The sequence below is a fragment of the Papaver somniferum genome, chromosome 11, assembly GCF_003573695.1.
Source record: "Papaver somniferum cultivar HN1 chromosome 11, ASM357369v1, whole genome shotgun sequence".
In the NCBI taxonomy this organism is placed as follows: Eukaryota; Viridiplantae; Streptophyta; class Magnoliopsida; order Ranunculales; family Papaveraceae; genus Papaver; species Papaver somniferum.
In genome coordinates this window covers 3,497,399-3,508,943 of record NC_039368.1, presented here as the reverse complement: position 1 = coordinate 3,508,943, position 11,545 = coordinate 3,497,399, and the positions used below count along the sequence as shown (strand labels likewise).

At 36.8% G+C, this 11,545-nt stretch overlaps 2 protein-coding genes across 9 annotated transcripts; one reads left to right on the top strand and one right to left on the bottom strand.

The window, feature by feature from the left end:
* Nucleotides 1-601: 601 nt before the first annotated feature.
* Nucleotides 602-8,753, top strand: LOC113321919 (transcription initiation factor TFIID subunit 12-like). 8 transcript variants are annotated; one of them, XM_026569884.1, is made up of 12 exons: nucleotides 602-1,173; nucleotides 1,274-1,453; nucleotides 2,617-3,156; nucleotides 3,302-3,376; nucleotides 3,564-3,642; nucleotides 3,723-3,787; nucleotides 3,926-3,961; nucleotides 4,049-4,174; nucleotides 5,227-5,286; nucleotides 5,386-5,539; nucleotides 6,131-6,826; nucleotides 8,052-8,753. In XM_026569884.1, exons 1-8 carry the CDS (start codon nucleotides 616-618, stop codon nucleotides 4,157-4,159), a joined length of 1,644 nt encoding a protein of 547 aa, XP_026425669.1. In that variant the 5' UTR covers nucleotides 602-615; the 3' UTR covers nucleotides 4,160-4,174; nucleotides 5,227-5,286; nucleotides 5,386-5,539; nucleotides 6,131-6,826; nucleotides 8,052-8,753. The 8 variants fall into 8 exon arrangements, with proteins under 8 accessions (XP_026425669.1, XP_026425667.1, XP_026425664.1 ...); XM_026569882.1 differs by lacking the exon at nucleotides 5,227-5,286 and having other exon boundaries at nucleotides 4,049-5,026; nucleotides 6,131-6,258; nucleotides 6,731-6,826; XM_026569879.1 differs by lacking the exon at nucleotides 5,227-5,286 and having other exon boundaries at nucleotides 4,049-5,026; nucleotides 6,131-6,258; nucleotides 6,699-6,826.
* A 464-nt stretch (nucleotides 8,754-9,217) lies between these two features.
* Nucleotides 9,218-10,357, bottom strand: LOC113323946 (F-box protein At5g49610-like). Its single transcript, XM_026572291.1, has one exon. The coding sequence runs from the start codon at nucleotides 10,355-10,357 to the stop codon at nucleotides 9,218-9,220; it is 1,140 nt and encodes a 379-aa protein (XP_026428076.1).
* Between the last annotated feature and the right edge of the window lie 1,188 nt (nucleotides 10,358-11,545).

The following is an 11,545-nucleotide window of genomic DNA, read 5'->3' as shown; positions in this document are numbered from 1 at the left end:
TTTGCACTTGAATTATTGAGGTTCAATGTTTCTTCTTGAAATCTCTGAAATATGCGACTCCATACAATCTCTTGATCTTGATGTTGGCCGTATCTTGCATAACAAAAAACATAATGCCTGCAAACGGATTCATCTTCATATATGCTAAATTTGCAAGCTCGATCTCGAACTGACATATTGGATTTGTGGAGTGAAAGAATGGAGATTGAAGAAATGGTGTGAGTTGAAATGAAATTTGATATTGTATTTATAAGATGATGAAATAATGACCGTTAAATGAGATGATATGAACGGTCGAGTCTAGACCGCTGGCGATGTAAACTAAACCAAACGGTGTTTTCTATGCCTAGCGGTGGAAACTTTACTTGGCCTGGCAAAGTGGCAAAGACAAGTTTGCTTGTTTGCCAGCTGCATAATGAGTACAAAAGTGGCAAATCAATTGATTAGCCACAACCACAAGAACCGGCCTAAAAAGGTCAGATGCTTCGACCTCGGCGTGAGAAGTTGTGAGTCAGACAAAAAAGTCCAGTCAGCCAAAAGAAAAAAACACCCCTTCTTTATAAATACCAGCGAAAAAGAGAGAGAGTTTTATCAATTCCCTCCCAAAATTCCCAAATGGATTCCAAAGAAACACAACCACCACTGTCAACCGCCTCTCAACCACCGCAATCAACGCCTTCGCAACCACCACAACCACCGCCACAACAATCTCAACATCCACCCCAGCAATCAAATATCCCTCAACCTACATTAACCCAAACACCTGAAATCCCCCAAAACCCTAACCCTAACAATAATCCGCAAATTCAATCTTCAACAAATCCCCTTCACCATCAACAGCAACCAATACACAACCACCAATCTCAAATCAGAGCTCCACCAATGAACAACAGAATCCGACCACCACCACCGCAACAACAACAACCACCACAATCTTTATCAACATCACACTTCCCTTCTACCACTTCCACTCCGATTCCAAACACTGTTACTTCGACACCGCATCTTCAACGTGGTGGCGTTGCAATCGGTGTACCAGCTCATCCTTCAAGACCACCAACACCATCATCACAACAACAACCTTCTCATTTCTCTTCGTTTGGTCCTTCTTCTTATACTACTCAATTTAGTCGGAATCCTGTTAATATTCCTGAAACCCTAATCCCTAATCAGGTAATGTTAGATGTGGAATCTATAAATTTTGGGGGTTTTCTTGAAATTGGGTTTCTGAATGTAGAGGTTTTTGTTTGTTGGTGATTTTTTTTGTTTTCAGATGAAATCTGTACATCCAGGAATTCAGAATATTGGGATGATGGGTTCGATTAGTTCGGGTTCGATTATGCGGCCGCCTGGGGGTTCAATTTCACACCTTCAGAATAGAGATGCGGTGTCTACGCAGTCGTCTATGAGACCACCAGTTTCGGCAACTAACCAATCTCTAGCTGCTACTCAAGTTAGTGTTAAAATGCCCTTTTATGTTTAATTCAGTTACTCTATTGTCTTGTACAGAATTGCATATGTTGCTTTAAATGTGGATGTCGTTCTGCTGTATTAAGATTGGGTTTTATGTGGTGTACAATGTTATGTGCTTACCTTGTTGTTGTCAGTGAAATTGGATCTAGTAAAGTCTTTCTGCGTTCTAGTAACATGAAAAACCGTAAGATAAGATGTTCCTTCTTGTACTATGGATGTACAAGTTCATAACCGAAATACCCTGCAGTTTGTAGTTTCCTAGGCTTAGAAGAGACCCTGAGCAATCGTAGTACTTTCGAGGAAATAATTGGATTAGAAGGCGGGAAAATGAGTAATAACCTCCAGTATGGACTGGTATGATTCAACTCAACATTTTTTTGGTTTATATGTTATTATGCCATCGCTCTGCAACTCAATTTAGATTAACTTCGGTGGATGAACCGTGTGGTTAGTTGGACCGCTAGAAATAAGCAGTAGGTATAGCTAGTTCGTGAATAGTTGACCCTGTCACTATGAAGATTAGATATGAATAGTGCCGAAAGCATATGTTAATGCGCCGTTGTTCCTTTCTGGCTTTCTGGTATTTTTAGAAATTAGATTTAGTGAAATACTTTCTGGTTATATAACATGAAAAACACTGGCATCCTATTGTTTCCCGTTTGTCTGTGCTATGTATGCTCAAGTTTTGGTACTACATTTGAGTCTTAATTACATTTGACAATCTTAACCTGTGTCCTGAAATATGACACAGCTTACACAAATCACAATCTTAACCTGTTAGGATTCTTATGGTTTCCTGTTTTCTTACACTACATTTGACAATCTTAACTTGCGTCCTGAAATATGACACAGCTTACACAATTCACAATCTTAACCTGTTCGGATTCTTATGGTTTCCTGTTTTCGTACACTACATTTGACAATCTTAACCTGGGTCCTGGAACACACAAGCGGTACTTTCACTTTTCCTGTAACGGAGGTGGTATAATATTAGTACCCAGTGATTATTACTTCCTAGGCTTAGCAGAATCCCTGAGTGAATCTAGGTACTTCTGTTGAAAATTGAAAAAAAGACTCTTTTTCTGTGAAACATAACCATGGAAGTGATTACCTAAATATACGTTTCAATTTCCTTTCTTTCAGAAGTATCAAAGCCACGAACAACCTCATGTTTTACAAAGAGTGACTACAACTAGTGCTCCATCACCTGCTGCTCCAGCTGGTATGCAACCACATGTTACACAGCAGTGGATGTCATCCACAGGTCCAGGGAGACCAATGCATTCACCTACTTTAACATCCCCTCCATACAGGCAGCAGATGAGACCACAAACCTTGTCACAAAGATCACATATTCCTCAGCAGCACCCGCATTCTTACTCAACAGTCTCGCATCAGATGCCATCGGCTCCTCAGCAACAGCAACAGTCACAGCCACAACAACTACAACCCTCTCAGCCAAATCAGTCACAAGAGCATTACAATCACCAATTTCCACCAACAAGGATTCAACAACAACCCTCACCACATCCAGCATTGGCTTCGAGAGGTTTAGCTCCAGGAAGCCTGAAAACTTCTACTACACCACCATCTGGAGTTAACAACTCGCCATTTAGTCAAGATCCTGGGGAAACAAGTAACCAGATTCTCAGTAAGAGAAGCATCCACGAGTTAATGACTCAGGTGTGTAATTTATGTTCTTATTCTTATCTACAGGAGGTCTTGTCATCTACTCTTTGTACTTCTAAAGGTCAATGGGTTTTGTATTAATCTACCTTTGTGACTATGATAGTTCGCAAGTTCTTAATAACCAGGAAATTTGGTACAGATTGATCCATCAGAGAAGGTTGATCCGGAGGTTGAGGACATTCTGGTGGATATTGCAGAGGATTTCGTCGAGTCGGTAAGTTGATTGATCTCTATTTTTTAATAGACACTTAGGGTCATTAAAATTTGCTGTATGAAAACGCTATCATGTCACTGTGCACTTGACAGCTTTTTTTCTTTTTCCTAATTTCATTTGTCCAAGTAAGTTCTTATTCTTCTTTTTGTCTAATGTTTGATTGATGTTCTCTATCTGGCTTGTGAAGGTAACAACTTTTGCCTGTTCACTGGCCAAGCATCGAAAATCAAATGTCTTGGAAGCAAAAGATATCCTTCTACATTTAGGTTAGTAATGATGAATTGCCCATTCCTTGATCAGCTTTTCTTATTGTTTGATGTTGATTTGTTCTTTGCATTTAATGCAGAAAGAAACTGGAACATGTCACTACCTGGGTTTGGTGGGGATGAGATAAAAAACTATAAGAAGCCTGTAAGTGTTCTTGTCAGAATTTAGACTTGTGGGTTATTATGAACAGAAGTTTGCTTTGCAAGATTATAATAGTTGTTTAAGCAAAACCTTCATTTTCTTCTCTGTTCCTCTAAATGCTTCCACATTTGTTTCTTGCAGTACACAAATGAAATTCACCGAGAGCGCCTTGCAGCGGTATGTTTTTCCTCTATACCTCTGCTGTGGGTACCTAAATTTCATATATATTTCTAAAGCAAGCTTTACAAACACTGTTTTGGGCAGATTAAGAAGTCAATGGTGCTATCCGAAGCTGCTGCACATGTGAAGAACTCTGTCGGAGCTGCAACTGGAGCTGCAAAAGGCCATACAGCAAAGGCAGCACCAGCTCCATAAAGGAGTTAACCTAAGGTTTTCTTTTTTTGTCCTGGAAAAAGCGAAACAGCTGTAAATTTCCAATCATACCCATTTTTGAAGGGAATGAAATTTTTTTATCGGAAGGATAAAAAAAAATTGCCTAATTTCAGCCTCTTGTATAGAGTACAAAATTGACTCTTTTGAGTACAGGTACTGCTATGCAAACCAAGACGGGAAGAACTAGTGTAAGCATATAGAATTTTGATTAAAGGGTAATACCGTCATTTACGGATTAGAAGAAAATTTATAAAAAATAAAAAAAATCAACATCTGTTTGTTTCCGTATGAGAAAAACCAAAGTAGCCAAATATTTAGAATTGAGTGGGTGCGTGCACTCCACCCGTCGGAAGAATCCTTTAGTAATATAGGAATTATGCAAAAAAAAAAAAAAATCGGCAACAATGATACGGCGGACGGTGGTTTGGTATTGTCATGAGACCGGTGCCTGATGCGGCCAATGGCAACCGATACTCGTTTTGACCGGTCAAAGTATACAAATATAGGTAGTAGACTAGTGTAAATTCAATCTTTATCCCTGTGCACAGAAGAATCCTTGGTACTCTCTCCTTCTTCTTCCTCACATGTCTAAAATCGGCAACCTTAGCCACCACCACCACTTCTTGATTAGTTGTTGATCTTCTTCTCAATGTTCATCTTCTTTCTTTAGTACCATACCAAGAATCTGAATGGCTGAAAAATGGGTTAACCATCTACCTAACCAAATACTATTATACACTGGGGAAATCTAGTAATTGAAGTTGAACTAATTTGATTCTGTAGTTGGAGATTGATTCATTTCTTCTACTGATTTTTCTTATCTTAAGTCTCGAGATCGAGATACTACTGGTAATTTTGCATGTTCTTGTGTGAAATTGATTTATGTTATCTATGATTTTGTCAATAATTTGATCTTTAGTAGTGATTTTTATAGAAATTGAGTAAACAAATGTGTAATTATGTCATATAATTAGCTAATCTCAAATTGGTGTTTAATTTATTGGCGGAGTTTCCGTAGGTGCAAATGTTGATCTTGAGTTTATTGCCAGGGCTATCCAAGTTTGGATTCTCTTGAGATTCTTAATGGTTGTAGGATTTGATGACTATAGGTAGCTATTCAAGAATTTAAGAAATTAGATGCCCAGGTTTCGTATCTGATGTTATTTTTCAACTTTGAAATTGATATTTTGCTTTTATTTTGATTATAGGTATACTTGGTAACAGTTTCATGAACAGAGATGCAGTGGCTGCTCATGTGGCAGCTTTTCTGCTTTCAAAAGTTCGGTGGGGAAAGTTGTGTTAGGTTCTTTGTGCATCAGAGTATTCTTTGAGAAGCTCATGTTAAATCCTAAACTCGATGGGGTATGTTTACTGTTATAAACCTTTTAAGCCAAGAATACTTGTGTGGGCTTGTCATTGTACATATTGGAGTCTTCTGCGTGGCGCCATGGTGTTGTGTTTTTATCTTTGAAAAACATAGCATGTCAGAACACACAAATAACCATGCCGTGACTAATGCATCTTCAAAATAATTGTGGTAAACTTATGATTTTTGTTTGCAAATACGTTCTTGGTTGTATAAGTTTGCTTCTACTCATGTATATCTTAGATTTTTAGAAATGGACGGGATTCTGTTATTATTTTTTAGAAATTAGTTAGCATAAATATGACTAAACAGTAAATGAATGACTGTATTGGATTTTTTTTTATTGAAAGATTTACGCATTAAATGAGATGTGCTAAATTGTAATTCCCTCCGCCTTTCAAAGAGTGGTGTTTTCACCTTTATTTTTCGTCCTCCAAGAAGAGATGTTTAACAATAATTATGTGTATTTTTGTAAGACTACGTTTTTTTTTTTTTTTGTTGTTGTTTTTAAGTTATGCAAATAGAGAAACTATCACTCTTTAAATGGCGGACAAATCATACTTAACGTGCACTGTTCTATTTTTTAGTGTCATAAGTGCGTGGATGAGGATATTGAGTCGTATGCTGTGCTGCTATCAAAGGGACCGGAACTGGCGAGGGAATGATCAATTTTCAATTTTGTGGCCCTAAGAAGATGTCATGGATCTTGACTCAAGTAAGTTAACTTCATGTTCATTATGGAATGCCTGTTTTTTTTTTTTTACTTCAAGTAATACCTAGCTAACACCTCTACTGCTACCGTGCACAAATCAAACCACTTGAGACTGTTCAGACAGGCCCATTCCGTTATCAAAGGCCTAGGACTGAGAAAAACACACTTTCCGATTTTGATAAATGAGGGTAGTGGTAGTAATTAGGTAGATATGTAATGTTCTTTTCTCTGCCCTAGGGTTTCTTAGTAGAAAGTTCCTCTCTCCTATTTTTTTTACATAAACCTCTGCAATTGCATCTGGGTAAGATTTTACACCTTAAATTTTTGTAATTAAGGTGTGTTAGCAAGGAACTATTGAAAAGTTTTGATTACCTTTGAGTATTTTGATTATCTTTGAGTATTTTGACTACCTTTGAGTATTTTGAACCTGAATGGTGTAATAGGATGCCCCTTCTCTCTGTCTAAGCAATTTCAGAGAAATGCTGAAAAGAACCTCTGTTACCAATGACAACCTAAATCAATAACCAGAAAATCTCCTAGGATTGTTCAACAGAATATGAACTCAATTCAGGTATGTACATCTTCATCCAAGAAATGCCAAATTATTTCATCTACTTCTAGTTCAGTCAGTAGTACATTCAATTTCAAGAAGACCCAGAAATAAATAAAGACAAGTTATTGTATGGGGGACTTATCAAATGCTTTGTTAAGAATAAACCTTCTCAGTATAAGTATCAGGGATTTCCAAATGTAGATATTGAACTTTTGATGCTAATGAATGATGTGAGAGAGACAATAAACAGTTTTTTTATTCTGGTCTGTTTGATTCATCTGATTTCAAGCATATGATGATCTGAATTTCAAGAAGCCTATGTGTTATTTACCCAAGATGCTACTGCTTTTTAATCAAAACGGATTGCAATGTCTGAGACTTGACTCAACAAGCGTACATAGATTAACAACACTGTTGTCATTTGTCCATACTCAATTGCATTTTTATTTTGTTTCAATGTTTTCTAGTATGATAGAGTTTTGTTATGGTTCAGTTTTATCAAGGTAGATGCTGGATTGGTTGTTTTGTTGATAAACTTTACTGTTGAGAATTTGTTAAATCAAAATTCGTGCTGACTGTGCATTAATCTTATTACAGGGGTTGTTGATGTGCATATTAGTCAACTTGGTGTTTGTATTCATTCAAGTCTTTTTAGTCACACGATTTACACAACTGTTATAAGTTTTAACAGAAAGAATTTGTATAGGATTCTTGTAGTAATATGATCCAGTCACCTTTCTGCTCTGCCAAATCTTCCATGTTTCTATCAAGAATATTCAACAAACCTTGACAATAGTTAGATGTTATTGTTATATGGCAGTTTTGGACTGCCGAGAGGTAACTGGATCATTCATGATCGATATTTTCGATGAGGGTGAACAGAGGCTGATGACCCAATTAAAATATGTCAATCCAATTCGGGTAGGATCGGTGAGAAGGTGGTCAGGGATAGAGATAGAGATAAAGATATAGATTGGGAGTTGTCTCCAGACAGTGATAGCTCATAAATTGGAGGATCTGATACCAGATACTTTCGATAGCCCCCCTCTGGAATTTTTTACTTTATCTGTTATCACTTCCCTACGAAATAGTCAATCAACCTGGAGCGTTTCTAATTCTGTACACACTGCAGATAACTGTGTAGCTGTTTCTCCTTTCTCTCCCTGTTTCTCACCCTTTAAATGTTTTGTATGTTTACCCTTCCAAGTTTTTAGACACCTGATTCTTCTTCCACGTTTTACAGGCCCAAAAAGAGAAAGGTAAATATGGAATGTCTAAATATGAACCTGAAGATCGTGAACTTCTGGCTTCATCAGAAACTATGATGTCTGCCATGAGGATCTGTGAAAAGAGAGAATGATATTGACATAGCCGACACCTGTTTGAAGGACTCACATGGCAACGATGTACATATAGGGAGTTTGTCATCTTGTTCTGAATCTTGCCTACAAGCGCTTCGGATCAAAGGAGAGTGGAAGGATTTGAATTTGTGGACAACTTTCAAGATTCCAGAAGAGTATAAAACTTTGTGTAACATCTTTGAAAAGCATGGGCGTACGGCAACCAAGAAAGTCATCAAGTTCAGCGATGCTATGTTACTCACATGTTTTACCAGTTTGTTGAAGATTATCTGTGCGAGGTGAAATAGTGAAGTTGAAATGGGTGTTATTATCAATAGATCAGTAAATTTTATGGCAGTAAAATCTTTTGCTGGTGGGGATCTATTTCTGAACACCAGTCTGTCTACTAATATAATCTGTTGAAGTTGTTATTTAGATGGTGCGGATGTGAATTATCTTCAACCCATTGCTACCTCAATAGAAAGGGCAGTCTCTGGGGCTAATTACAGCAAAATTAGATCTGGTTGATTGATTATATATATGTTTTCATGTTTATGCTGACCTTTTCTTAATGGAATTAGAACCACAAACTAGTTATAATCGCAGATTCCAGGATTCAATCTACAAGTTTTGATGTTGCACACTTTTGCTTATCAATTTAACTTCTAACCCTCTACACAATTGTGGAAATGGATCCTAGAATTCGCTCATGTTCTTCGTCAATGTAAAAATCTGAAATCTCTTCATATTATTGGCCATGCCAAGGGAATATCAGTATATCTGAAGTATGTTAGTTAATTTAGTTTTGCTCCATTAGAAGATTTGTAAAAGAAGAAATTTGTCCATGTAACAAAGAAAAGGCAGCAGGGTTTTTAGCATGCAATGCACTACGAACTTGATGCACAGCACTGTTTTAATAAAATGATGATTCAATTTGTTCCATCCAAAAATAAAAGAGAAAAAGCCAACCAAACACTGTCTGTACTACGTATGTGAAAAGAAAAGACAAAAGAAAAAGATCGCCTTACCTGTAATTTCCATGCACGGCCGAAGGATTTTCGAAGCGTTACTAACGATCTTGAACCTCTTCATCATTGACCGGCAATATTGAAACAATGCTGTTTGCATGAGGAATCACGTTTACCATGTTACAGCCGCTAGCACGACCATCCAAAAGTTTGTTCATTGTCAATGTTCTGAGGTCGTAACAATAGAGACTCACACCGCGATAATCTTGGGAGCGCAGTATGAGTTCCTTGTTCCTTGTAATTGCTAAGGGCTCATAATACATGGCATCTTTGCAGTAAATTCTAAACTCCTTTATCCAACGCCACGATTTCTTGTCGTTGTAGTTTGTTTTCTTATATGCCCATATCTGTGTGCAGTGCTGGGATGTATCCAACAAATACAGGTTATTTCCTCCCAGCAACTTTGGGCTATGAATGTATCTTAATTCTTCAAAGTGTGTCAAATGGATAAACTCGAACTTCTCATCTTCCAAATCAAATGCCACAATCTTATAATCTTTGCGCTCCTCATTAGTGGTACGGAACAGCCAATAAAGAGCCCCACTTGCGTAGGTACCTGCTGCTGCTGAATCCAATGGGGTAGTGATTGAATCAGATAGGGGAATATGGATGGATCCTTTGCTTCTCCACGCACCACCACCAACAGTATAAACCAAAACATGTGACATTCTTGGTGTTTGTTGGTGCATTCTAACAATCTTGTACTCGTTCGTTGAATGACAATATCCGAAGCCACAAATTTTAGACGGATCACAATCTTGCGCTATAGATGTATCAGGATGAGGAATATAAACAACTTCTCCGGTGATTGGATTGCAAATTAAGAAAGGTTTTTCAAAATTCGGATATCGGCTTGCGATACAAACCAAACCATTGCATGAGCCAAGCAGGTTATTCATGTATGTGTACCCTGGAATAGATTTACCAAGCACCTTGTCAAGCCTATCACAAGAGGAGTAATTGTAGTTCATCTTCTCAAGAAGAGGATCATACTGATCACCATAATATAATTTGTTTTTCTCTTCCTTCAAATATGATTCAACGAAAAGCAAACCTATCTTATCAGTCTTAGTACGTAGGAAAATTCTCCATGATTTGCATACCTGTTTGGCTGGTAAAGCTGCTTCAATTGTTAATCGACCAAGTATGTTCTTTATAATCTCCTCGGGAAAGTAAACCATAGTGTTGTAAGGTGCTGCTCCATAAGACGATCACCTACGCATTATTTATTGACTTCGAAAATCAAGTTTTAGGGTTTGGGTTTCAGAGTTTTGTTCTGATTGAACAAAGGGTAATATGGTCATTTACACATATTGCACATACAGTATAACTTCCGTAAACTAATATATTTGGGACCAATAAAAATTATTATTTAAAAGAGATATTATATTATGGAGATAAAGAGTATTACGTTAACTAGTTGGAAGCCTAACAAGCTAGGCTCCAACAACGTATTATTACATTAATTGAACAGGCTGCTGTGCTAACCTACCAGCGAACCTCATGGGTAACCTAGCTAAAGGAGCCGAAACGGAAGGGGGCTGAGATAATATAATAAATTATTATTTTATAATTAAATAGTATAAAGTAATAATTTATTAACATGGAAGGTAAAGTTAGCTTGCCCCCTTTGTGACACAATCTCGGCCCTTTTCCCATCCGCTTCGGCCCCCTTGGCTAGATTACCCATGAGGCTCGCTGGTAGGTTAGCACAGCAACCTGTTCAATTAATGTAGTAGTACGCTGTTGGAGCTTAGGTTGTTAAGCTTCCGACGAGTTTCATGTAATAATCGTTATCCAATAATATAATAATATTTAATTAAACAATAAATTATTATTTTAAAAAATAATTTTTATATATAATGAATTCACAAACCTTAAACTTAAAAGTAGTTAACATATAGCTAGATAGGTCATGTACAACATTGTAAATCACCAAGATGTATTCTCATCTCAAAGCTGTATCTCACTAACCAGTTAACAATGCAATGCGGATAAAAGGAATAATCCTTCTTGCAAGCATCAATCACACTACAACAATTCTTATTGCAATACAACAATGCGACTTTAGACCTCTTAAGTGCACAACAAACTATTAAGGATTAAATACAACTTGGTTTGATTTCTAAGAAAAACAAACCAATATTCAATCATATTTTAATAAAATTTGATGGGTATGAAAATTATTTTTTATTTTTTAGTAGCATTATTATTTTATATATTATTTGGGACCTGTTAATTTGAAGAAGAATTTTTAAAATGTATTATTTTATAATTTTATCGAATTTATTATTTTACTACTAAGGGTTCGAATCGGGACCGAGAAAATTCTATTATTTTAACGAAAATATTATATTATTGACTATTAT